Source organism: Chanodichthys erythropterus, chromosome 10 (genome assembly GCF_024489055.1).
Source record: "Chanodichthys erythropterus isolate Z2021 chromosome 10, ASM2448905v1, whole genome shotgun sequence".
NCBI classification, from domain to species: Eukaryota; Metazoa; Chordata; class Actinopteri; order Cypriniformes; family Xenocyprididae; genus Chanodichthys; species Chanodichthys erythropterus.
In genome coordinates, this window is record NC_090230.1 from 48,227,821 (window position 1) to 48,255,536 (window position 27,716).

At 36.2% G+C, this 27,716-nt stretch overlaps 2 protein-coding genes across 8 annotated transcripts in view; both read right to left on the minus strand.

The window, feature by feature from the left end:
• Positions 1–118: 118 nt before the first annotated feature.
• tmem88a (transmembrane protein 88 a) lies at positions 119–8,505 on the minus strand. The gene is made up of 3 exons (XM_067399346.1): positions 8,158–8,505; positions 3,320–3,725; positions 119–992 (listed from the first exon to the last, which is right to left on the minus strand). Exons 2-3 carry the CDS (start codon positions 3,695–3,697, stop codon positions 711–713), a joined length of 660 nt encoding a protein of 219 aa, XP_067255447.1. The 5' UTR covers positions 3,698–3,725; positions 8,158–8,505; the 3' UTR covers positions 119–710.
• Positions 8,506–14,046: 5,541 nt separating this feature from the next.
• Positions 14,047–27,716, minus strand: part of kdm6bb (lysine (K)-specific demethylase 6B, b) — a 35,388-nt gene continuing 21,718 nt past the window's right edge. For 6 of the 7 annotated variants that reach the window (XM_067398011.1, XM_067398006.1, XM_067398009.1 and 3 more), the window contains 14 exons: positions 27,219–27,575; positions 24,435–26,905; positions 23,600–23,726; positions 23,279–23,384; positions 22,229–22,434; positions 21,768–21,874; positions 21,563–21,631; positions 21,257–21,405; positions 20,639–20,753; positions 20,339–20,526; positions 20,085–20,226; positions 19,872–19,998; positions 19,613–19,783; positions 14,047–15,775 (listed from right to left, as the gene is read on the minus strand). In XM_067398011.1, the coding sequence (XP_067254112.1) occupies positions 15,752–15,775; positions 19,613–19,783; positions 19,872–19,998; positions 20,085–20,226; positions 20,339–20,526; positions 20,639–20,753; positions 21,257–21,405; positions 21,563–21,631; positions 21,768–21,874; positions 22,229–22,434; positions 23,279–23,384; positions 23,600–23,726; positions 24,435–26,905; positions 27,219–27,575 (4,359 nt within the window). In that variant the 3' untranslated portion in view covers positions 14,047–15,751. Of the gene's footprint in view, positions 15,776–19,612; positions 19,784–19,871; positions 19,999–20,084; positions 20,227–20,338; positions 20,527–20,638; positions 20,754–21,256; positions 21,406–21,562; positions 21,632–21,767; positions 21,875–21,969; positions 22,435–23,278; positions 23,385–23,599; positions 23,727–24,434; positions 26,906–27,218; positions 27,576–27,716 lie in introns of those variants that run through there. The other variant, XR_010896197.1, reaches the window with a different exon arrangement.

Below are 27,716 nucleotides of genomic sequence, written 5' to 3' on the forward strand. Positions count from 1 at the left end.
AATATATATATATATATATATATATATATATATATATATATATATATATATATATATATATATATATATATATATGCAAAATATAGGCAAATTATTTTTGTAATTTTGTTTAGTGCCACAGAAATAATTTACAGCAGCTAAATATAATTAATTGCAAGTGCGTAAAAAATGTGTGTGATTGTGTAATGATATAATGGGAGCATATCAACTGCACTCAAAATTGCTAAATAGCTTGCCACACATTGACCATTTTTGATAATTCATACATTTATCTTGGGAATGTTTTATTTATTTTATAAGTAAAAAGAGGTGTTTGTACAGTAATAAAAAACTTTTTTGTTTGTTTTTTACAAAGACTTCATAGTTAAATGTACGAAAATTCACTAAAGCAGGCCTACTAAAAATGTTACAAAGAAACAACATTAAACATTTGTAAAAAAAAAAAAAAAAAAAAAAAAAAAAATAGTTCCACTCTTTTCACCATGGTATAGATTGAGCCAGTTAAGAAAGGACTGAAAAATCACTTAAAAAAAAAGACTGACACTGATTAAATGCACAGTTTGCAAAAAAATAATTTAACAGAACTGCTGAGAACATGACACTGCTTGTATTGACATCTGTTTGGTATTGTATTTGGGTTCTGTAATGTGACCTATTGCTATAGCTATTCACATTAAATTCACAAGGCTTCACCCGGCTTCACAGGCTGCTCAAACCCACACGCTTCCCTTTCCCTCGCTCTCTCCTGCCCCCTGCTGGCCACAGCAGCCCCCCAGGCCTCGATGACGTGATGCAGGCAGGTTCTTGTAGACGGCACGACTATATGGGATGAAGCACAAGCCCAGCTGGAGGTGGCGTGCCATCCTGCAGTAAGCAGCCAGAGCCAGAACCAGCAGCGGAGCCAGCAGCAGGAACCCCACCACCAGCAAAGCCACACAACCCCCATCGTCCAAAAGATCCGAACAGTAGACGGAAGTACCGTGGCGCTGAACCTTTGGAACAAATGGATAGGAAAAGAGTACGTTAGCAAGAAATAAAGGGAGGTGACTGAAATTTGGCAAAGTATACTGTACAAATTATGCCTGTTATATATTGTCAGATCAGATAAGAGCATTATTACACTGACCTGTGATAATTAATAAATAAAAAAAAAACAAAAAAAAAAACATTCACATATGGTGAGGCAGTGGGAGTTGACTGAGACAGCTCAGTTGGAGACTGATCACTGATTCAGCGAAATGATAAGAGAGGATTATGTGAAAGAGTTTATTTCCTTTGCTCACCCAGGTGTTTTGTGTTAGTTTAACTGAGCTCTGGGAAGTTTAGTTATCAGTGTTTGGATGACATTTGAGCAATCTAAATGTTTTAATTTCCTTTGGGGGGAGGGGGAGAGAGTTGTGATTTGGGGTGGAATTTCGGTATGTTGGGACAAGTACAGGAAAACATATTAAAATGTAATAATTATATCTTAAATATAAAATTTGGGGTCAGTATTTTCTCTCTTTTTTTTTTTTTAAGGAATGAACACCTTTCATTAAGGACTCAGCACAGCACAACCAATTTCAACTCTGATAATATTATTTCTTGAACAGCAAATTAGCATATTAGAATGATTTCTGGAGGATCATGTGACACTGAAGACTGGAGTAATGATGCTGAAAATTCAGCTTTGCATCACAGGAATAAATTACATTTTAAAAATATTAAAATCGAAAACACTTAGCAATATTTCACAGTACTGTTCTGCTGTATGTTTGACCAAATAAATGAAGCCTATAGCATATAAGAGAATTCTTTCAAAAACATTAAAGGGTTAGTTCACCCAAAAATGTAATTTCTGTCATGAATTACTCACCTTCATATTGTTCCAACGGCAGAACGTCGGGTCATTATTGGCCGGCTCCTGCGTCAGCATCACAAGCATGTGTCATGGTGCTCACGTGAATAGCATCGGCCAATACTGAGTCGGCGTTCTGACGTAGAACCTAGAAGTGCTGCACTGTGTTTACTATGTCAACAGCGTACGAGACTGACAGGGAAGAGAAGAAATTGTTGAATAAATTTCTTTATTTTTATTTTATTTTTGCGCACAAAATGTGTTCTTATCACTTTATAACATTAAGGTTGAACCACTGTAGTTACATGGAATATTTTAACAATGTCTTTACTACCTTTCTGGGCCTTGAAGGGTACAATGATGTTACTGCCTATGTGTGGTTCAGAAACCTCTTGGATTTCATCAAAAATATCTTAATTTGTGTTCCTAAGATGAACGAAGGTCTTACAGGTTTGGAATGACATGAGGGTGACTGCTTAAAGGATTAGTTCACTTTCAAATAAACTTTTCCGGATAATTTACTCACCCCCATGTCATCCAAGATGTTCATGTCTTTCTTTCTTCAGTCAAAAAGAAATTAAGGTTTTTGATGAAAACATTCCAGGATAATTCTCCTTATAGTGGACTTCAATGGCCTCCAGACGGCTGAAGGTCAAAATTACAGTTTCAGTGCAGCTTTAAAGGGCTTTAAACGATACCAGACGAGAAATAAGGGTCTTATCTAGCGAAATGATTGGTCATTTTCGAAAAAAATACAACTGTATATGCTTAATATAAACAAATGATCGCCTTCCAAGTGCTTTCGCCAAAACCGCACTTTCGTATTCTTCAAAAAGCTTACACTGTATGTCCTACGCCTTCCCTATTCTACCTACGGAAAAAATGGAACTGGCGCTGCGTTCGTTCCATAAGTTGAATAGGGAAGGCGTAGGACATACAGCGTAAGCTTTTTGAATAATACGAAAGTGCGGTCCGATCGTTTCGCTAGATAAGACTCTTATTCCTCGTCTGCTATCGTTTAAAGCCCTTTGAAGCTGCACTGAAACTGTAATTTTGACCTTCAACCATTTGGAGGCCATTGAAGTCCACTTTAAGGAGAATAATCCTGGAATGTTTTCATCAAAATGGATGACTTGGGGGTGAGTAAATTATCAGGAAATTTTTTTTTGAAAGTGAACTAATTCTTTAATGCCAGAAATTTCATTTTTGGGTGATCTAACGCAATAAAATAATCTTACTTGCCTCAAACCTTTGAACTATAGTGTAGTTTCTATTGGTCAAATCTTACTCTTTTTTTAAAAAAAAAAAAAAAAAAAAAATAAAATTATATATATATATATATATATATATATATATATATATATATATATATATATATATATATTATACCATGTACAGTTAGACAAGGAATGTTCATTATTAAGCAAATAGGGGCCATTTTGATTTGATATTGACTTTTAAAAAAAGTTTGAAAAAAATTACCGTTGAATGGCAGAGGAAGCCAAAAACAACCATGACGAGCGATGGCAACAGGATGAGGCCGAAGATAAAGGCAGCCAAACCTACATTGAGTGCGGCAATGATCAGATTCTGTGCTGTAACCAGAACAGAACAGGCCCAACAGTCCAAAGAGCCTCTCAGCTCCAGGGGAGAGTCGTTCACTGCACTGCCTGCTATTGAGTACGGAGGAGGAACCACTACACCTGAGCTGGACATGTTAGCTCGAGAACTGGAGGAGATGGAACCAGTGTGATGGAGACGTGGGTGAGGTGATTCGGGCTCCCCCTGATCTGCGGGGGACTGCAGAGAGGCATGTTTCTCCAAGGTACCATTACGGGAAAGACTCATCTTGCCGTTCATCAGCCTGTCAGGTATGTCCAGTTTTTGTCTTGATAGATAGATTAACGGACAGACAGACAGATCATTAATTAAGGGCTACTGGCCAGTAATGGTACAGTATTTAATAACTACTATAAACTGCCCACAAATAGTGTCAATTAGCCTTTTAAGTCATGCCTAATTCAACAGCAATTAAATGACTATTAAAGGAATATTCAAGGTTCAACACAAGTTAGTTCACCCAAAAATGAAAATTCTGTCATTAATTACTCACCCTCATGTCGTTCCAAACCCGTAAGACTTTTGTTCATCTTCAGAACACAAATTAAGATATTTTTGATACAATCTGAGATCTTTCTGTCCCTCCATATAGACAGCTATGCAACTGAAACTTTGACACTTCAAAAAGTTAATAAAGAGATTGTAAAACTAATCCATATGAATTGAGCAGTTTATTCCAAATTTTCTGAACAGACATGATCGCTTTATATGATAAACATTGAATTTAGACTTAAATTCACACATATAAACATTTATCAGCTTACACATCAGTTGTGGTAAACGGAATCCAAAGCATGTTTGCTTGATGTGCGAGAACCAATGAGGTTCGTTCTCATGTTACGCTGCACGTTTGTAGTTTGTTCTTGCATATAAAGCAGGTTCGGTTGAGCTTTTGATTATGTTGGTGTATTTGTTTGTTATGTTTATGAATAAAAGCCTAAATTCAATCTTCATATAAAGCGATCGCGTCTCTTCAGAAAATTTGGACTAAACCGCTCAATTCATATGGAATAGTTTTACGATCTCTTTATGAATTTTTTGAAGCGTCAAAGTGGTAGTTGTGTAGCTGTCTATGGAGGGACAGACATCTCTCAGATTTCATCAAAAATATCTTAATTTGTGTTCTGAAGATAAACGAAAGTCTTATGGGTGTGGAATGACATGAGGGTGAGTAATAATGACAGAATTTTCATTTTTGGGTGAACTAACCCTTTAAGCTCAAATGACAGTAGTTATTTTGTAACACAATGTTGATTAGCACAAACAAATTTTCGTTATAAAAAAGCAAAAATCAAGATTATAGTGAAACACTTACAATTAATGAAAGTAATGTGAAGCTGGTAATTTTATTAAAGCAATTTAATTATTCTATTAAAACTTATTATTTAAGCTGTAAAGCTGTTTTTTACAGTAATTTTAGAATTTGTGTTGCCTTGTCATGGTGGTGCCAGTGAAGTTGTAAAACTGGATATAACTTTACACAGAAATGGTTAGTAAGTGATTTTTCATGCTAAAACCGTGTTAACACACAAAGGCCTGGTTTCACAGACAGGGCTTAGATTAAGCCAGAATTAGGCCTTAGTTCAATTAGGGCATTTAAGTAGCTTTTATAAAATGTGCCTTAGAAAAAAAAAAAAAAAAAAAAACATTACGGTGTGCATCTAGAGTCAAAACAACATATTTTAAGATTTGTTAGTGCAAGTTGCTTTCAGTTAAAACAGCATGAACAAACATGAATTTTAGTCTGAGACTAAACTTAAGCCTTGTCTGTGAAACCGGGGGATAGTGTTTATGTCCATTTATGAATTGGCCCTATTCACTTTCATTATAAGTGCCGCATGCTAACCTATACGTTTGTTCTCTTTAAAAAAAATAAATAAATAAAAAGATTGTAAATCTAATCCATATGAATTGAGCTGTTCAATTGAGCAGTTTTTCCAGGAGATGTCCTGATTTCACGTACTGTCCTGGCGGTCCTGGTTGTTTTTTATAAAGTGATGAAAATGTCCTGGTTTTCATTGTTTTTCATTGGGCCATTAAATTGACCGATGTTACGAGATTTTCGGAGCATACATTAATGAGTTTCGCAGACATGCGCGATTGCACGTGCGACTGAGAATATTAGTTTAGTACCTCAAGACATTAGTGGATTATTCCATAAAGGTAACTAAAAAATGACTGTGATTTTAACAGTAAAAGACTGTAAAAATGCTGCGGTGAAAAACTGTCAATTGGTTTACAGAAAGTTTCTGTACTATATACGGTGAATAACTGTAATAGATCTAACGGTACATTTAATATAATTTTACAGTAATACCGTGAAATTCACAGTTTTTGGAACTGAAAAATAACAATTCATTGTAAAATTTACAGTGAAAAAACGTAAATTGACATTCCCACAATTCCCTGCGTGACACTTCACATTTGATATATTTTCATTGAAATAACTGTTTCTTTTCTCTTATCACCATTGTGTTTGGTGACTGTCAGTGTATTATAAAGATACAAAACAGATATAAGTACTTCATTAGGTTGGTAAATTAACATTATATCAGTTAATGAAATACGTTATTTTACCATAAATGTAACATTTTTTCTTATGTTGCTACTGTATTTTTTACAGTAAAGTTCTGGCAACCACAGCTGCCGTTTTTTTACCTTAAATTTTACTGGGATATTTTTTACAGTGTATATTCTCAACGTCACGGCTGACTTATGCCTAAACTACAGTTGTTTACTTCTAGGTAACAGTTTATAATGTTTCCATTAGTTTGCACGATTTGTGCAGTCATCTGTAACTGAATAACAGATACTTCGTGTATAAGCAACAAAAAACTGCTGGGAAAGATCAGTTCTACAGCAAAATATTGATGGGCAAACAAGGAGGATGAGGAAGAAAAACAGAATGAAGAGGAAAATGAGGATGAAGAAAACTAAAGATATAGATATTTTTTGTTAGTTAGTTTTTGTAAGTTTGTGAGAGCTATTTTTGTTAAACTTGGATTGCTAATATAGCAGAGGTATTTTTTTAGTTATTTATTATTTATTTATTTTTCTAATACAGAAGAGACATTATTTCTATCATTATTTCATTTGTTATTTTTGAAACTTGTCATAATAAAACATGTTGAGTAACCTCTGAATTTGTGTCTTTGGTTATAGATAGTATCTTGTAATATAACAATTTTCTATAGAGGAGGCTGAAATTATAAGGCATCTTTGAGTAAACTTTGAGTATCATTTGAGTATCTCATTGCCGGGCCGAGTGTCCTGGTTTTCGATCAAAATATGGTCACCCTAACTAACACTGAAGATCAGGAAACGATGCCGCTGACCCCACCCTGATCTCCAGGATGACCAAAAAGTACAAAACAATAACTTTGGAATGGGCTCATCAGGAAACCTTGAATGCTGAATAGATCACAAATACTATAAAACAGCGGAACGCCAAATGAGCAACATCCTAAAGAAACAGTCATAAAGAGCCCTTAACAGCTTGTTACAGATTCACAATGATCTTTTAAGCAAGTGAATGTCAGGAAAATATTAATTTTACCTTGATTTATGCTGTTTAGCCCCTTTGATCAAAAATACATATTGAGTAGTAATAGCATTGATGACAGATGTTAGAGCTCAGATCATCATGTTCTCACATAAGTGTTTTAGATTGTGACTTCAGAACTGTGAGGTCACATGCTTGCTTATTCTTTCTAGGAATAAGTCTTCTGCTTAACCTTGTTTATTTGGAGTGGGCCCAATTTTTAGTGAATACAAGTATGATATCACTTTTCCATTAATAGTTCAGATGTTATCGAGACCTTGATTTAAAAACCTTTCCCAACACAATCACCTTTGAAAACTTTTATAAGAGCAATTTGTTGTGACCTTGAGGAAGTCTTCAATGGCCTATAAATCACTTGTATTTTTTAATAAGTGATAATAATTACTGAGCCTGAGCTAAGACTAATTTGTACATAATTTTATACATTTATTAATTCTGCACATGGTATTATCCAAAGTGATGGTGGTGAATTAATATTTTATTTGATTATTTATTAATTCAGATGTATTTTATTAGCATATTAAAATATTTTATTTATATTTTCATTTTATTTTACTTTTAGAAGAGTGATTTTAATGCAAGAATTTGTACATTTGCCAAGATTAAATCACCACCATTACTGATCTTACATTCTGATTCAGTGTTCCGAATATCAGGAAATTCCACAAAATATATCAAGGGGGATTTTGACAGGACATAGACAGTCTTTAGGGAATTAAAGTTAATAGATATGCCAGGAGAAAAAGAATGGAGCATAAACTGAGCTAATCTATGAGTTGCACTGGTTAGCATTAGTGTACTGAAAACACTATTTTGGATTGAGACCCAATTTTTTCCCACTTTGGATAAATGTGGCTACTAAATGATTAAATGTAAATATGTAAATATTTAATATGGGTCAAAGATACCATACCATGTCTTAATGCATATTACTGAAATACCTTTGTGTTCTATTTATCCAAAGCCTGAATGATCAAAAATCCACATACATTTGCATATTTTATATTACATATATTCCATACATATATTCCATACAAAAATAAATCATAGATATTAAAGAAATGTGCATACAAATCATGAAACATGCTATTTGCATAAGTTCAAACACAATACAAAGTCCAAAATCTTCTATACTTACATTAGTGTAATAGAGAAGGTCGTCCGTTCCCTCAAAAACCAACTTTTCTCCTGCAGAGAAACTTTTCCCTTTACTTATTATATAATTTTCTTTCCTCAATGAAGTAGACAAATCCTTCAGACTGGCTGAGACGATTATATAGGTCTATGATGTTTATTATTTGTTATATTCATCTAGCTTTCATGTCCACCTGTAGTATCTCCACTGGCTCTGTGTGAAACTGATCTCTGTGGAATGGTCACTCCTCTATTTCAGCCCTTTCTCTTCCTGCTTTCCTGCTCTACTCTTTCCTTCCTTTGACGAAGATGTCCTGCCTTGGTAACTCAGCTATATCTCTCCACTCCCACTTCTCTTTTTGGCCCCACGCTGCTCTGGCTGGGGCATTTATGAGTTAGGGGTGTTGGGTGGGGGGCGTAGTCTTATCCAGGAGTAGGTTTTTTTTTTTTTTTTGGCCCAATGAGAAGATCTATGACCTGGACTCCCTTTGGATTTACACACTCCACAAAAGACTGTTGGTGTTAGATTTACTTTAAAAAAAAAAAGAAATCACTCAGAAATTAACTATTTTTTATTTGAAGTTATTTGTTTTATTTACAACTTCATGCCATGACAGTCTGTGATTTTTAATTTTTATTTGTGGATTGAAGACCACTGAAAAGATCTTTAGAAGCATGTCATATAAAACTGACATTTTATAATTTAACACAGTTTCATAATGAACATATTTCTGCACTTTCTTAATGCAGTAATTGGTATTGTGAGTGAATGGACAACTTGAATGACTGAATCTGTTCACTTTCAAAAGAAAAAAACTGCCCGTTACATAACCCTGGTTCTTACATCACGACTTTTGTATTTTCATCACACTGTTAGAAAAGAATCAGACCCTCTGGTCTAAGATAAGACATCTCAATCACAATAAAAGGACTTTTGATCTCCTGAGAAAAATGCATAACATGATTAAAGGGCATATAAAAAACTATGAAATATGAAAGAGATCAGGGAATCTCCTAGTGGCACAGAAAAAGATTTACTGAGTTACAGTATTAAAAAAAGTTAAATAAAAGTTAGTAAAGGCTTAAACTTATGTCTGAAGTCACTGAGGGCTCTCTAAAACAGTTGGCCCTTTGTAAGATGTTTCCCACTTCACCTTTAGTTCAGCTGCAGTTACAGCGAGGGGAGTTCATGTCTGTTCAATATCTCTCAGGATGTGTCAGAGCTGTCAGGACACAGGGCTCCGTGAGGTTGTTTTCTGGAGATTTCAGCAGAGGGCATGTAGATTGGCTTTGTTTTTGAGTGAGATACTGGAGGTTTTTGTTCTTCGGGGCCCAAATCAAATACCAATCAAAATTGTTTAGTGTACAGAAATAACAACAACAAAAAAAGTTACATATTGTAAATGCAGCTTCGCAGAAAATGCATGTTTCTATGTTATAATCAGGAAGTATTCTGTTATCAATAAGAGATAAGTGTGTCAAAGTTTGTTTTGGTTGTGCTTTGGCTCCTCTGTGCGACTGTGTGGATGAATACTATTATCCTACTGTTCATAAAACATTCATCACTAAGCTTAAGAGAGATACCCAGTTTAGATGGAAAGGATCTCAAGCTGGCTAGCTGAAGAAGTTACTGTAGTTATACCCATTAATAGACCCGGTATTTCCTTAAATAAATTCCAGCACAGTGCTACAACAACCATAATGAAATGAGCCTTCACAATAGATAATTCTTTACAGTGAACGCTGTTAGAGAGCTTCATTTGGCAATTTATCTCAATTTATCTTTATAACCTGCTGAGTAATAAAAACACCACTTCTGTGTCGCTTTTACAACATTTCAAATCCCTCGGTTCTTGCCATATCCGAAAAGTCAAGTCAATGTTGATTCTTGTTTTATTACGAGCTCTGTCGCATTCTCTTTTTGACAGCAGATTTGGGTGCATAAGTGGAGCTAGAAGGTCCGACCACACTCTAACCCTACCAATAACTCTATTCCTCCACCCATTAGATCCACAGAGGTGGAGCTGGACTAGGTCAAGCTCAATACATGACGTCCAGAGAAGTGGAGCTGAACGTCATTTTGCTCTGCAGTGAGCACCATTATCTGTTCATTTTTTTTTTTTTTAAATGGGTGCTTCCCTGGAGGTTGGAGATTAACCATGCTCTGTGTTAACCTTGCTCGCTCAATGTGATAACTATCCTATGCCACTTCCACACCAAACATGAGTCAAAGTAGCCGGAGCAACTTTTCTCTATTTACGAATATGATGAGACATGCACAGGCGAGTGACATATGTACGCAATTTCCCACATAAACCAGCGCGACAGTTCAAAAATATAAACACTTATAATAGGCTTACCTTCTTACCAAACATGTTTTGGAAGGATTGGTGATGTATTCACTCATTATTTAAATGCTGTTAATTTTTAACAAGTTACAGTGGCATGAAAAAGTATGTGAACCACTTGCAGTATCTGTGAAAATGTGAATAATTTTAATAAAATAAGTGAGATCATATAAAATTCATGTTATTTTTTGTTTAGTACTGTCCTGAGTAAGATATTTTACATAAAAGATGTTTGCGTTTAGTTCACGAGACAAAACAATAGCTGAATTTATTAAAATGGCCCCATTCAAAAGTTTGTGAACCATTGAATCTCAATACTGTGTGGTTACCTGATGATCCACGACTGTTTTTTTTTTTGTGATGGTTGTTCATGAGTCCCTTTTTTGTCCTGAGCAGTTAAACTGAGCCCTCTTCTTCAGAAAAATCCTCCAGGTCCTGCAGATTCATCAGTTTTCAAGGATTTTTTGCATTTTTGAACCCTTTCCATCAGTGGCTGAATGATTTTAAGATCCGTCTTTTCACACTGAGGACAATTGAGGGACTCAAACACAACTATTAAAAAAGGGTTCAAACATTCACTGATGCTCCAGAAGAAAACACGATGCATTAAGAGCCAGGGGGTGAAAACTTTTGAATTTAAATATCAAGGTAAATTGTACTTAATTTTTCTGCCGGGAAACATGCAAGTATCTTCTGTTGCTTCCGAAGGGCAGTACTAAATGAAAAACAAAGGTATTTAAATATAATAGGAAAAATTGTGACATCTTCATCCTGTTCAAAAGTTTTCACCCCCCGGCTCTTAATGCATCGTGTTTTCTTCTGGAGCATCAGTGAATGTTTGAACCTTTTTTAATAGTTGTGTTTGAGTCCCTCAATTGTCCTCAGTGTGAAAAGACGGATCTCAAAATCATTGTCACTGCTGGAAAGGGTTCAAATATGCAAAAATGCTTGAAAACTGAAATTTCTGCAAGACCTGGAGGATTTTTCTGAAGAACAGAGCTCAGTTTAACTGCTCAGGACAAACAAGAAACTCATGAACAACCATCACAAAACATAAAAACAGTCATAGATCATCAGGTAACCACACACAGTATTGAGAATCAATGGTTCACAAACTTTTGAATGGGGTTATTTTAATAAATTCAGCTATTGTTTTGTCTTGTGAACTAAATGTAAACATCTTTTATGTAAAATATCTTACTCAGGAGAGTACAAAATAAAAAATAACATGCATTATGTATGATCTCACTTATTTTATTACAATTAATCACATTTTCACAGATTCTGCAAGTGGTTCACATACTTTTTCATGCCACTGTACATAGTGTACCTTTAAGTTATGTTGTTAGCAGGGCTTGACATTAACTTTTTTGCTCACCAGCCACTTTGGATAGTGGTTTTCCAAAGTTTCTAGCCACTCAGCATTTTCACTGGCCACAGTTTTGACCGACACCATGGGGAAAAAATATTTTTAATATCTCATAATTTTGCAGCAGGTATATTAGGCTGCTGTCACTTTAAGACCTGACACATGGATCCATTATACTGCTACAGGCTACTGTGAGTCAGCTTTATGTGTGCACACTTTCGGTGTGAGAACAAAATCTGCGGAACTGAGTAAAAGAATGCGCAATACGCTCAATCTCATGCTGAATTTCAAACCCTGTAACACCAACAATATTCATCCGGAGCGAATGAAACATGCGAGTGAGGGGACGGGGGTTTGTGTCAACTTACTGTCGGAGAGATGAGAGAAGTGTTTCAGATATTTCAGTATTGATGTGTATCGAAAAATCTATATTTTTTTTATAACACTACATTGCACTTAGTTTATTATTTCAGATGCCTTTTTAAAAGACTACAACTGAAAAATGTATACATAAAATTCAATCCACCAAAGTGGCTATAAGGAGTGACTGCTTTACACGCCACTGCTGAAATCCACCAGCATTGTGCGGGTGTTAAAGGTGCCATCGAACGTTTTTTTACAAGATGTAATATAAGTCTAAGGTGTCTTCTGAATGTGTCTGTGAAGTTTCAGCTCAAAATACCCCATAGATTTTTTTAAAAATAATTTTTTAACTGCCTATTTTGGGGCATAATTATAAATGCGCCGATTCATGCTGCGGCCCCTTTAAATGCTCGCGCTCTCCGCCCACGGAGCTTGTACTTACCTTAAACAGTGCATCAACAAAGTTCACACAGCTAATATAACCCTCAAAATGGATTTTTACAAAGTGTTCGTCATGCATACTGCATGTGTGCGTCGGATTATGTGAGTATTGTATTTATTTGGATTTTTACATTTGATTCTGAATGAATTTGAGGTTTTGCTCCGTGGCTAAAGCTAACATTACACACTGTTGGAGAGATTTATAAAGCATGAAGTTGTGTTTATGCATTATACAGACTGCAAGTGTTTAATAATGAAAATAGCGACGGCTCTTGTCTCCGTGAATACAGTAAGAAACGATGGTAACTTTAACCACATTTAACAGTACATTAGCAACATGCTAACAAAACATTTAGAAATACAATTTACAAATATCACTAAAAATATATTGATATCATGGATCATGTCAGTTATTATTGCTCCATCTGCCATTTTTCGCTGTTGTCCTTGCTTGCTTACCTAGTCTGATGATTCAGCTGTGCACATCCAGATGTCCTGTCCTTGTGTAATGCCTTGAACATGAGCTGGCATATGCAAATATTGGGGGCGTACAACCCGACTGTAACGTAACAGTCAGTGTTATGTTGAGATTCGCCTGTTCTTCTGAGGTCTTTTAAACAAATGAGATTTATATAAGGAGGAAACAATGGAGTTTGAGACTCACTGTATGTCATTTCCATGTACTTAACTCTTGTTATTTAACTTTGCCAAGGAAAATTCAATTTTTAATTCTAGGGCACCTTTAATGTCAAGCCCTGGTTGTTAGTAAACTTGCATTCAGTTTAGCAGAAAAATATAAAAATCCAAACTATGCACCATTACATTGTTAGTTACATTTAGTATTGTCATTATTATAATTATTATTTGTATTGAGCATTGTTTTGTTCCCTGTCTGTGACTTTATCAGAACAGACCTGCAAAACATTTTCAGGTCACGACCCACCAGCTGTGATAAAGTGAACTGGATAAGATTTTGAGTTCACAGGGGTGAAAACAGGATGATGACTTTATCTTTAAGTAAATAAACTATGTACAGTTGTTTATTTGTTTATTCACAGCAGTGGATTATCAGGAGAGAGAGATAAAAGGGGTGCTGGTGAAACATGCGAGTTAAGTGTGGAGGGATGGTGGAAAACGAGATATATCCTGAGAGTCATAAAAGAGGAAAACCTGCCTTCCTGTCCTTGGAGCCAGGATTTCCGCAGTAAAGTCCGCAGAGAGCGCTGAGGTGTCGCAGAAACATTACTCCTGTCCCATGACCTCTGCAGGCCTCCACTTCCACTCCGCAGACAGACAGGAGACTGTGAATATGTAACCTTCCTCTAATACACTTCCACACACAATCCAGAAATAACAGACACGTAAACAGATGGGAATTTATCAGAATGTTTTATTTTTTATAGTTATCATTATATCAGGTATAACACACAAAAATCACAAAATGTTAGACAAGTCTGGCTCAGATCCTTAACATTTTTCCTTTTCTTTTTTCATTTTCTTTTCTTTTTTTCTTTTTTTTTATACAGTAAAACAAACAAAAATGAACCTGAAAACAAACTCTGAGAGGAGAGGTATCGATGTAACGCAAATTTGAAACTCTCAACAATCTGAAATTCATCAATAATGATACAAATCAGAAAGGTCATTATAATCATAACAGCTAGGATGACTGGAATCATACACGTGCCACAATAGCCTGTACCTCATGTAAAGCAAACAAATTTCATGTGTTAAATATACAGTACAAAGACATTCAGTTCATAAAAGTGTACTGACTCTGTTCTAAGCACCAACTTGTGAGATTAAATTCATGTTTTCAAACCTACAGATCATTTATACAGACAGAGAGACCGGGAGGGGGAGGGGGATCAGCACCATTTTGAATCAGACGTTCCCCCGTAAGCCTCACCACATCAGCACAACAGAAAGATTTACAAAATACGTATGTCTCCGAAAAGACAAGCATCACAAACAATCAATAAATATATATAAAAAAAGGAAAAGTCAAGTAAATAAATAAAACAAAAAACAAAGAGTAATTCAATTATGATTCAAAAAAATTTTAATTCAGAAAATCAAAAGGATAAAATCAATCGAGAAATGCTTCAAAAGCCACAAGTTCGCAGGAATGATTTTTTTTTTTTGAGTTGTACAAAAAAGATTCACTTAACACACATAAGGTTTTCCAGACAAATGCAATCAAATAAGTTTTCGATTAAACCCGTATTTTTTGGAATAACTGTTACATATACTGTACGTCACGTGATATTTTAATGCTGTAAGAAAATGTCATTATTTACTTAATCAAATACCATGAAATCACCTTTTGTCTAAATGGATATCACAAGGCCCAAATGGTGTTAGTCTAGACTGTTAAAAAAGATTTTTTTTTCTCTTTCTGAAAACCTTTGACAACTTAAAAAAATAGCACCCAGTAAAATATGCAAATACCATTTACAAAGGTCAGACTTGTAGTAAATATGACATGACCGAAACAACAGAAAAAAAAAATGTAATGCCACTGCAATGGTCATCAGCTCCAAGAGAAATGAATCCCCTGCTTATATATACATTGTATCAAAGCACCACTCAGATAAACCAGAGACATAGAATAACTGGACTGGTGAAATCGTCTTCCATTTGCATAAAAAAGTAAACTACATCAGTACCTGAATTAATGCACATGTTCGGCAAGTTGACAAATTTTTTTTTTTTTTTTTAAAAGGAATCACAGCAGTTATCCATTGTGGATGGATGACCTGATAGCCAAGTTACACATTATTGTTAGAGTCCAATGATGTAGCACCACTCTAGTCATTCTATAATCAGGAACATGAGAACTATCAGATGTCCCGTCAGTAGCTGGCTGAGGGGAAGACGACTGAGCTGGAGAGACATCTGCTGATAGTATTGTAAACAATGTAAAGTAAACAGCGATTTGATTGGCTGTTCTTTAAGTCTGCAGTAGTGGTTTTGTTAAAAAAAAAAAAAAAAAGGAGAACAAAAGGTTTGTGCCGCTGATTTGGGGCAGGAGGGTGGGAGATTTGGTTATGGCTGTGTAGTTTCAGACATCAAGTTTACCTACAGCACGGAACTGGAGCCTGGGAAGAGAAAACTTGTGCATTAGAAATGTTACATGTGTAAAATGTACATAGTGGTATCATAGTGACAATGCTGATATCTAGAGAGCAGATATATGATGATGATGGATTATTTTATTTTATTTTAAACATGTCCAGTTCACATTTCATAAACAATATAATTTCTATTTTTCATAACAAAAATGAAAAAAGAAAAATATAGCAATATCTATTTTATTTAATTTTAGTTTTGTTTATTTTTTATTTTTAACATGTCCAGGACACATTTCACAAAACGTATAAATTCTATTTTGCACCATGAAAATGATGCCTATTTTTATAAAAAATAATATCTAATTATATATTTATTTTATTTTTTAATATGTGTACATTTTAAAAAATATTGTAAATTCTATTTTGCGTATTGAAAATGAAGCTAAGTAAATAAATAAATAAATAAAAATATCATTACATGCTGATACTTTTGTCCAGGTCATGTCACAAAAATATTGCATAATGAAAATGAAGCCTATTTTTAAAACAAATAAAAATAAAATAAAAAAATATCTATCATTATATACTTTATTTTAAACTAGTCCAAGTCACATTTTAGAAAAATATTATAAATTAATAAAAATATTTTTACATTTTTTTTTTTTTTTTATAGTTTGGCAGGTCTTCTTGTGCTTGAATGGTGTAAAGTCATATCTAAATTCACAAAGGAATTGATAATAAGGTTGATAAATTCTATTATAACAAGTATCTGATTCCTATGGAAGCTTGTTTCCGCCATGATATAAAAAATAAAAAAGGTAATTGGGACTTTTTATCTCATAATTCTGACTTTTTTTTTTTTTTTTTGCGAGATTTAAACACAATTGTGAGTTATAAGTCAACATTGCGTGATATAGTCAGAATTGCATGATATAAAGTCAGAATTGCGTGATATAAAGTCAGAATTGCGTGATAAAAAGTCAGAATTGTGTGATATAAAGGCAGAATTGTGAGTTATAAGTCAGAATTGCATGATATAGTCAGAATTGTGTTATAAGTCAGAATTGTGATATAAGGTCAGAATTCCATGATATAAAGTCAGAATTGTGAGTTATAAGTCAGAATTCCATGATATAACTCACAATTCTGCCTTTATAAGTCAGAATTCCATGATATAAAGTCAGAATTGCACGATAAAAAGTCAGAATTGTGTGATATAAAGGCAGAATTGTGAGTTATAAATCAGAATTGCTTGATATTGTCAGAATTGCATGATATAAAGTCAGAATTGCGTGATAAAAAGTCAGAATTGTGTGATATAAAGTCAGAATTGTGAGTTATAAATCAGAATTGCTTGATATAGTCAGAATTGCATGGTATAAAGTCAGAATTGCATGATATAATCAGAATTGTGTGTTATAAGTCAGAATTGTGATATAAGGTCAGAATTCCATGATATAAAGTCAGAATTGTGAGTTAAAAGTCAGAATTGCGTGATATAAACTCAGAATTGCATGATATAAAGTCAGAATTGCATGATATAGTCAGAATTGCATGATATAGTCATAATTGCATGATATAATCAGAATTGTGTGTTATAAGTCAGAATTGTGATATAAGGTCAGAATTCCATGATATAAAGTCAGAATTGCACGATAAAAAGTCAGAATTGTGTGATATAAAGGCAGAATTGTGAGTTATAAATCAGAATTGCTTGATATAGTCAGAATTGCATGATATAAAGTCAGAATTGCGTGATAAAAAGTCAGAATTGTGTGATATAAAGTCAGAATTGTGTGATATAAAGGCAGAATTGTGAGTTATAAATCAGAATTGCTTGATATAGTCAGAATTGCATGGTATAAAGTCAGAATTGCATGATATAATCAGAATTGTGTGTTATAAGTCAGAATTGTGATATAAGGTCAGAATTCCATGATATAAAGTCAGAATTGTGAGTTAAAAGTCAGAATTGCATGATATAAACTCAGAATTGCATGATATAGTCAGAATTGCATGATATAATCAGAATTGTGTGTTATAAGTCAGAATTGTGATATAAGGTCAGAATTCCATGATATAAAGTCAGAATTGTGAGTTAAAAGTCAGAATTGCGTGATATAAACTCAGAATTGCATGATATAAAGTCAGAATTGCATGATATAGTCATAATTGCATGATATAGTCATAATTGCATGATATAATCAGAATTGTGTGTTATAAGTCAGAATTGTGATATAAGGTCAGAATTCCATGATATAAAGTCAGAATTGCACGATAAAAAGTCAGAATTGTGTGATATAAAGGCAGAATTGTGAGTTATAAATCAGAATTGCTTGATATAGTCAGAATTGCATGATATAAAGTCAGAATTGCGTGATAAAAAGTCAGAATTGTGTGATATAAAGTCAGAATTGTGTGATATAAAGGCAGAATTGTGAGTTATAAATCAGAATTGCTTGATATAGTCAGAATTGCATGGTATAAAGTCAGAATTGCATGATATAATCAGAATTGTGTGTTATAAGTCAGAATTGTGATATAAGGTCAGAATTCCATGATATAAAGTCAGAATTGTGAGTTAAAAGTCAGAATTGCGTGATATAAACTCAGAATTGCATGATATAAAGTCAGAATTGCATGATATAGTCAGAATTGCATGATATAGTCATAATTGTGTGTTATAAGTCAGAATTGTGATATAAGGTCAGAATTCCATGATATAAAGTCAGAATTGCACGATAAAAAGTCAGAATTGTGTGATATAAAGGCAGAATTGTGAGTTATAAATCAGAATTGCTTGATATAGTCAGAATTGCATGATATAAAGTCAGAATTGCGTGATAAAAAGTCAGAATTGTGTGATATAAAGTCAGAATTGTGTGATATAAAGTCAGAATTGTGTGATATAAAGTCAGAATTGTGAGTTAAAAGTCAGAATTGCATGATATAAACTCAGAATTGCATGATATAGTCAGAATTGCATGATATAATCAGAATTGTGTGTTATAAGTCAGAATTGTGATATAAGGTCAGAATTCCATGATATAAAGTCAGAATTGTGAGTTAAAAGTCAGAATTGCGTGATATAAACTCAGAATTGCATGATATAAAGTCAGAATTGCATGATATAGTCATAATTGCATGATATAGTCATAATTGCATGATATAATCAGAATTGTGTGTTATAAGTCAGAATTGTGATATAAGGTCAGAATTCCATGATATAAAGTCAGAATTGCACGATAAAAAGTCAGAATTGTGTGATATAAAGGCAGAATTGTGAGTTATAAATCAGAATTGCTTGATATAGTCAGAATTGCATGATATAAAGTCAGAATTGCGTGATAAAAAGTCAGAATTGTGTGATATAAAGGCAGAATTGTGTGATATAAAGGCAGAATTGTGAGTTATAAATCAGAATTGCTTGATATAGTCAGAATTGCATGATATAAAGTCAGAATTGCGTGATAAAAAGTCAGAATTGTGTGATATAAAGTCAGAATTGTGTGATATAAAGGCAGAATTGTGAGTTATAAATCAGAATTGCTTGATATAGTCAGAATTGCATGGTATAAAGTCAGAATTGCATGATATAATCAGAATTGTGTGTTATAAGTCAGAATTGTGATATAAGGTCAGAATTCCATGATATAAAGTCAGAATTGTGAGTTAAAAGTCAGAATTGCATGATATAAACTCAGAATTGCATGATATAGTCAGAATTGCATGATATAATCAGAATTGTGTGTTATAAGTCAGAATTGTGATATAAGGTCAGAATTCCATGATATAAAGTCAGAATCGTGAGTTATAAGTCAGAATTGCGAGATATAAACTCATGTATGGGAGTGTTTATCTTACCAGGGTGAAGTTATCATATGTGTTCATAAGCTCATCGATGCGGTACTGCTCCAGCACCACCACCCCGGTCAGACCGTGGCTCCTCTCCCGAGCGCAGTCCTCACAGTGAACCACATACGTCTTCCTACTGCTGTTCTCACTGGTCACAAACAGCAGGTTAAACACCTCCACCTGTTCACACATGCATACACAGTCAGATACATGAAGAAAACGTCATGACCGAATATTATTTGCCATCAGTGTGTTTTGTGGTCCTCACATCACACTCGTTGCAGTAATACGCTGGCTCATCCTTCACCCTGCTCTGATAGGAGATCTTCTTCCCTGCAGACACCAGCTGGTCCCTCAAAATCTGAATGTGTTTGATGGACTGGAGGAGACAATGTCTAAAAGAACAGACAAGAAGGCGGTAGAACTATAAAATCATTTAAAGTGGGTCTCATTGATATAAACACTTCAACACTGCACTCACTTGATCATCTTGAACGTGTTTGGGTCTGTGATCTTGATTGTGCGGGCGACGTTCCAGGACACGTGAATCATAGGGACGATCGATTTGACTTTCTTGATCTCGTTCCACTCAAAGCGCTCAAGAGCCAGCTGATATTGATAGGCTGGGAAGACAAAGGGAATATAATGAAAAAATAAGTCATGATATAGAGCATTTGACAGATATATTTACAGTAAATGTTTTACAAATGTCTTTGGCGCCTCCTACTGACTCACCGTTTAAAGGGCCCACGTTCCAGGCGATATTGTTGCACCAGCCCACGGCCTGGACCCAATGCACAGTGCCAGCGTTGATCCACACCAGGTCACCTGGTCTCTGAATGAAGCGGTACACTGGGATGTTTGAACGGTACAGGTCTTCCAGAACAGGCCACCACGAGCCTGTCAGATAGTCCACGCCATGCCTAACACACAGAAGAGGCACATAGCTTTATATTTGGATACATTTTTTAATCTAAAATGTCATGCTAAGCTATAAAGATATCTAAAAGAATGTGTGAGTGATCCAAAACTTACTTTTCACAGAAATCACTGATGGCTTTCCAATAGTGTTCATGGACAGCAAACCACTCACAGTCTCCAGGGCCAATATTGATGTTCACCGAACAGAAGTTATTATTTTCCTGATGTCCTAGAGAGAAGACAGAATTTCACTTTTTAAAAAGGTTTGTTTTATTTTATTTCATTACATTTTATACATGTCCAGGTCACATTTCGCAAACTATTCTAAGTCATATTTTGCACGATGAAAATGAAATCAAAACGATAAAATGAAAATGAAGTCTAATTAATAAACAAATGAAATATTTCTCAATGATTATGTGTGTTTGGGAGAGAGTGAGAAGGTTTTGTTATTCTCAAGGAAACCAAACTTCTAAAAAAAAGTAAAACTCTACAAGGAAAACAACCTGATAAATCAATTTAAAGGGATAGTTCACCACCCAAAAATTCCACTACGGAAGTCAAGTGTTTGGTTACCCTTATTCTTCAAAATATCTTCTTGTGTGTTCAGCAAAAAAAAATACAGGTCTTTTCATTTTTGTGTGAACTATCCCTTTAATAATATCCTATTTCTAATTAAGTTAGAGAAGTGTCAAATACATGAATATGAACATCATGTGTGCGTACACTGACCTGGTGTGCGGCTGCCAGGGACCTTCATATAAAGCTGGACTGTGTTCATGCCCAGTATAGTGTGGCCGACGTGACTCAGCATGTTGGCGCTCGAGGACACTCGCATGAAGGCAGGCAACTTCAACAACTCCTGCAGCTGCGGCTTCCACCTGAAGACAAGTACCCACAATTCCTATACTCACGCCAATGCAAGTAATAATTGCACTCATAAAAGTAGAAAAATACTAAATAGTCTCCCTGTCCAACATTCATTTATGGACAATTGTCAACTAATGTACCAGTAATATCAAAGTGAACATCTCTCACCGTTTTGGGTCAGATAAGTCAATGTTGGTTCCAAATTTGATGATTTTTCCAATGGCTTTCTGCTCTGAGCTGTTAAAAAAAAAGAAAATTTTAAGAGACAGCAGATCATATAAATAAATAAATACTATTCCCTCTGGGCCCTGTTAATAGCAGTCTATGTATTTGAGTGATAATTTAACCATTAACCAATATTTTTGAGTTTTACCTGGCTGTAGAGATAGTAGACCCAGTGTTGATTTGTAAGTTGGATTTTGTCACATTTTTTTTCTCCGATTTGTCTTCCTCCTCCTCATCGTCACTGTCTTTCTCTTCCTGAAAATATAGTTAATTTTAATTGAATCTTAAATTGGTTGTTTTGAGTGGGGGGTGTGTGTCTGTGTGATTATAGCGATTGTGGCTGTGGGTACCTAGCACTTCCAGGCGATTGCCTGGAACCTCAGCACCATCAAACTGCAATACCCTTCCTCTGAGGGGAGGAGAAGGGACACTACACGTAATAATTTGTTACTTTATAGATTATGACTTCATGGGGTGAGGCATAATGTTATGCCATAAACAGTGTTTTCCCATCTAGACTTTCTCACACTTAGGAGATGTGACTCCAGTTAAGTGTGAGATAGTGTTGTTTTCTGATACCACCGAGGCGCTCTTGGTAACAGTGTCTACCTGTAAGCTCTCCTGGAAACTGGATGCTTGGTATTGTGCGTATTTAGCGATGGTTGTGTGAGATCGGCTACTTTCACAGGGCCAGGTCTGAGCAGATCCTGAATGGTTCCAGTTCTCGTCCGCCGGCTGCTGCACCTGAGTCCTCACCTCCACTGCATGCTCAGAGTTGGCCTCCACCAGGGATTTAGTGGAGAACAGACCCAGATCTACCAGAAAGACAAGAAAGTCATGGTAAAAAAAATTCTAAAAGATTCCTATTAGAATTTTATCATGAATTGGATGTGCATTTTTGATATAACATGCTAACAAACAAAAACTAAATCTTTGAGGTTCAAACAAATAGGGCTGGGCAACAAACTCAAGTTCCTCCAACATTTCTCTTTAAAAATTCTGGTATTAGACTTCTAATTCATGACCGGTGTTTTGTTTTGCTCTGTCCTCTGTGCTTCCTCGTTCGTCAATACGTCATGCGTCGGGTTAGAGGTCACTCTTCGACCGGATCTAGACTCGTGTACAGCCGTTACCGGAAGCCCGTTATTATAGTTTATAAAGTTATAAATATCTGTATGGATTACTTTTATGATGGATGGATGTGCTTTTTTGGGCGTCAAAAAAATTGCACTATTCGCTCCCATTATAAAGCTTGGAAGAGCCAGGATATCTTTTAATATAACTCAGATTGTGTTTGGCTGAAAGACGAAAGACGTATACACTTAGGATGGAGTAAATTATGAAACAGTTTTCATTTCTGGGTGAACTATCCCTTTGAGCATCATAAAATAAGTTCAGCCTCAAGTGGTGAGTTTAAAAGACTTTCAAAAAACTTTAAAAAAATCTTACAGACCACAAATTTTTGAACAGTAGTCTATTCTTTCAAATTATTGTATAATCAATAAATGTTCTGCTGTTTGTCTGAAAGTTTCCAGGACAGCTGTTTGCTATGATAGTGTCATTACTGAGAAGTTGCTGTTTCTTAAAGTTCTTCCTGTTTTCTTCTATTTGTCTTTGTTCTGTAAATGTGTGTGTGTTTGAGAGATTGTGTTTTCTCACTGAGACGGAGGGATCCAGCCAGTCCTCTGATGACAGTGACAGCATTTTTAGGGTCTGTGCAGAATTGCAGCAGCACGGGAGAGAAAGCGTCTCTTTTACTCTCCAGCTAAAAATACAAAAGCATGCACACAAAGTAAGAATAGCACACTGTGACAATCAAACAGACAACTTAAATGGTTATTGTTGTTTTTTGTTAAAACAACAACAATCTTGCCTTTTTTTTTTACTCATGTAGACCTCTAACATGTCAATATAAACGAATGTCTGACAGAGCATATTATCGATAATTTACATTAATAAAACTGATTGGCCTGAACTCACATAAATGCTTGGCGTTGGAGGGTTCAGTTTCTCTCTGGGAATAAGAGTCTCTCCGGACAGGACAGGCTTCACTGAAAACGCTGGGAGCAGGTACGACTCCCGAAACTTGCTCTTGATGTTTGCCCCCCTGTCATAGTAAGAGAGAGTGTAGGTGTATGTGTAAATGCAGGAAGAAAGTAAGAAAGAGAGAAAAACTAAGCAAGAGACATGATTCATATTCCCCATCAAAGTCATAATAATAATTAAATTATAGAGTGGTAAACATGCTGTTTTGATGATAGGATGTTGTGAATGGTTGCTAGGGTAGCAATGTTTGAAGCAGTATTTTTAGTTCATTTGCAAATCGGACTGATCTGATTGCAGCTGCTCTCGAGTCAACAACTCACTGATTCAATGATTCAATCAAAGCGAGTCTCTGGTTAACTGAATTACCCCTATATATTACTGAATATATAAAATTACGAAACAAACATTCATCGATTTGTACTTTTTAAGTTTAATATTTAAGTACATTAAAAATCAATTACTTTTGTACTTTTACTCAAGTAAAATTGGAAAGGAGTATTTAAAACTTTCACTGGAGTAATATTTTACAAGGGTAACAAAATTACCCTAAAAAAGGTAAAAAACCCTAAAATAAAGCCTTAGCAAACACCAACATTACATTGGTAACATTTTACAATAAGGTTCATTAGTTAATGTATTAACTAACATGAACTAACCATGAGCAATACATTTGTTACTCTATTTATTAATCTTTGTTAATGTTAGTTAATGAAAATACAGTTGTAACAATCAGAATCAATTGAGGTCTAAAGGTCAGACATGAACTCACTTGCAGGCTTGAATGACCTCAGCTGCATTGTTTCTGATGTTGATGGCATTGAGTGGCATACTCTGCTGCTCGATTTCTGAGGCGATAAAAGTCTGCCGACCTCCGCTCTCAATCTTGACCAAACGGATTGTCAGTTCTTTCAAAGGAATTTTAGACAACTCCTGCAGATTTAGGAGATTGACCCGGTCTAGAAGTCGAGGTCTGCTGGAGAGATTCACAGTAACAGAGGTTTGTTTGTTGGTTCTGGCAGATGCAGATGATGCTGTGGCAGATGTTTCTACTTTTCCTGTGTCTTCTTTCATAGACTCTTTTTTAACATCAGTCTCTTTTTCTTTCTCGACTTCTGTAAGTTCTGTTTCTCCATCTTTCATGTCAATTTGTTGGTTTTCTGGGAAAACCTGTTTGGACCTGATTTCCATTAGTTGCTTGTCTGAACCTTTAGAGGAGGAATCCGTTGTCTCGGAGTCATCCATCGCTGTTTCCTTTTTAGTCTCTCCTCCCTCAGTCTTTTCAGGATTTTCTCCTTTCATGCTCCTACGAACTTTTCTTAGAGACCTCATTTGAGCTTTCTGTCTGACCCGGTCTTGTTCATTTTCTCTCTCAATAAACATGGGACCACTGACTTTCAAGGCCTTTGACATGGGACTGGAGTTTTGAGTGAGCAGTAGCTCGCAGCTGTGCACTAGTTTAGCCTGCAGGGTGGCGGGAGACATCAGAGGTTCCTTCTGCTCCAATGATGTGCAGGTTGGGTCTTTAGCTGATTCAACTACTTTGGTCTCTGTTTGTTCATCCATCTTCTGCACCTCTGTTTCCGTTTTTTCTTCTGCTATTTCTTCCTCTTTTACCTTATTTTCCTCTCTTTCCTCCTCTCTTTGACTTTCTTTATCCTTCTCTGTGGGCTGGACCTGATCTGGGATATCTGTTGTTGGAGATGTGGCAGGTGGACTATGCTGGTCTGGAGGGTGGATCTCAGGACCCAAGGACAGAGATGATGAGTATTTCACCCCAACTAAAGCACCAGGGGGAGGCCGACCAAATGGTCCTCCCCTGTAAGTGTATCTATGGCTGCCAATTACTGAGGTTTGGGATTTGACCGTGTCCATTTGGTGCAAGTGTGGTTTGTTGGGCTCAGAGCTGCTTGATGCATTATCTTTCTGCTCTCCTTCTTTCTTTTCTTCATCCTCTTCCTCAGTGTCCATTGCTTTAGAGGACTCAGAAAAGCCATACAATTTGGCCAAATCACTGTGGCAATAATCAACACCAGTGCTGATCTCCACTGAGTCTCTAAATGGAGATGAGTGAGTTGGACTAGGTTGCAGCACTGGCCTCCTCAGAACTCCAATCATATCTTCCTCTTTCCCTTCCTCATCATCACCTAAGTCCGACACCGGAGAGCCCTGCCAGCTCAGAACAGGTGGGCTTGTTGGTGGGTCCAACCTTAGGAGCTCCTCGCTATAGGTGCAGTGAGCAGGGAGAAGGTCCGGGGCACTATGCAAACCTGGGACACCCTCCTTGATTCTAATGGGTTCTTTACAAACCTTCTGCTTATCGGGAACAGTAGGTTTGGACCCACCAACCTCATGGGTCTCTATACTGTCAACATCGCTAGTGTCTATATGTGCAGGCTCATAAGAGTCTGATTGGTTGCCAACCTCTAAGGCTTTAGAATTGGCTTCATGGATTGACTGGCATGGAGAATAATGGTTATTATTGAGAGGAGATTTACAAGGTGGGATGAACCCTGAGGTATGTCGAGAGAATTCTTCTTCTTTGTGACTGAAATGAAGTGGCTCGGACAGTAGGTCATCCAGGAGAGGTCCAGAATCACTGGGGTACAATCTTCCTAAACTGGGAGATGCTGATTTCGAAGTGGGCATCTCACTCTTCCTGTCTTCATGCTTTCCTTGTTTTCTCTCCTCTTTTGCTCTTCTTTTCATTTGTCCCAACTTCCTCCCATTTTGATGTATGTTTTTCTTATCATGCCCTTTCCTGCCTTCCCTCATCTTTTTCTTTTTCCTGTCCTCCAGTTTTTTCTCCATCCTTTCCTTTGTGTCTACCAACTCTCCTTCCTCCTTCCTCTCCTTCCTCTTTAAACGATCCTTGTGCCTCCGCTTGGCTTGAATGTGTTTCAAGAGTTCAGTGTCCAGCTTGCTGAGGGAGCTCTTGTGAGTGGATTTGAATCCAGTCTGGTGTTTAGAGTGTCTGCTCTTCTTGATTTCTGACCTCTGTGACCTCTGACCTCTGTCTGAGGTTTGAGTGGTAGGTTCAGAAGGAGAGTCTGAGTCTCTCTGATCATGTTTCCTTAACTCTGTGTTCCTCCATTCTGTACAATCTCTGACTCTACCCTCAGCACTGCTGTATGGCTGAATGGGACTCCGTTGGCGGCTTATGTGTTTGGATGCGCTTGGACGTTTTCTGTCCCCACCCTCAGGCTGTTGGGATTCCAGGCTAGAAGTGGTACGCCCCATCTCCTGTAGAAAAAACAAATGCCCAAACATGTGACAAGTCTAAACTAATACAAAAGGGCACCTCAGTATACATGATTTGCTCTTTGAAATGTAATCTTCTCTGCTTTTTCTGTTAATTTATATAGACTTAGTTGACTCACACTGCCAGACTTTTGACTATTGATATCAAATCTTGGAGATTATTCTAGCCAAGAACGCCCACTTAGACCGTCTGTGGGTGTGCTGTCTGAGGCTGAGACTAGTTCTTTAAAAATGGAGCATAACATTGAAAGGAATAGTTGTCACAGATATTAAAATTCTTCCATAATTTACTCACGCTGTTGCCGTGTTTTCCAGAGCGGCTCTGTGTTTTCCAGCCAGGCTGTGCTGTGTTGAATCTGGGCTGAGGTACTGAGGTGACTGGGCTGCTGGAAGGGCCAGTGTGCCTCTGTGGTGGAGGGAGCTGGTGCTGCTGATTGTAAGGCACACTGGTGAGGTTTGCTGGTGATGGGCAATCCCAGCCCCCTTTGGCCCCACGGGGATGGGGGCCTGAATGATCCCGGACCGGATGATGGGGTGGCCCCTGTTTGGTGGGTTTCTTGCTGTGGGGGCTCTGGCTTATGGCAATGTTGGGTGGTGATGGAAGGGAATATGTTCTGTAGGTGTGATCTCTCATGATTGAATGACTGGACTCCTTTCAAATAAGAGAAAGAAGGATGATCATGAGCAGAATAAAGTATATAATTGCAAATTATATATTTAATGTAGGAAGTCTGTGATGAGGGCTGTTAATGTGTTAAATTGACTTGTCTTAATTCACATGTGTGTGTATAGT

Coding starts and splice junctions, on each gene's coding strand:
- tmem88a (XM_067399346.1), bottom strand. CDS start 3,697: ATGAACGGCAAGATGAGTCTTTCCCGTAATGGTACCTTGGAGAAACAT. Junction 993..3,319: donor GCTTCCTCTGCCATTCAACG/GTAATTTTTTTC, acceptor TTTGTTCCAAAG/GTTCAGCGCCACGGTACTTC.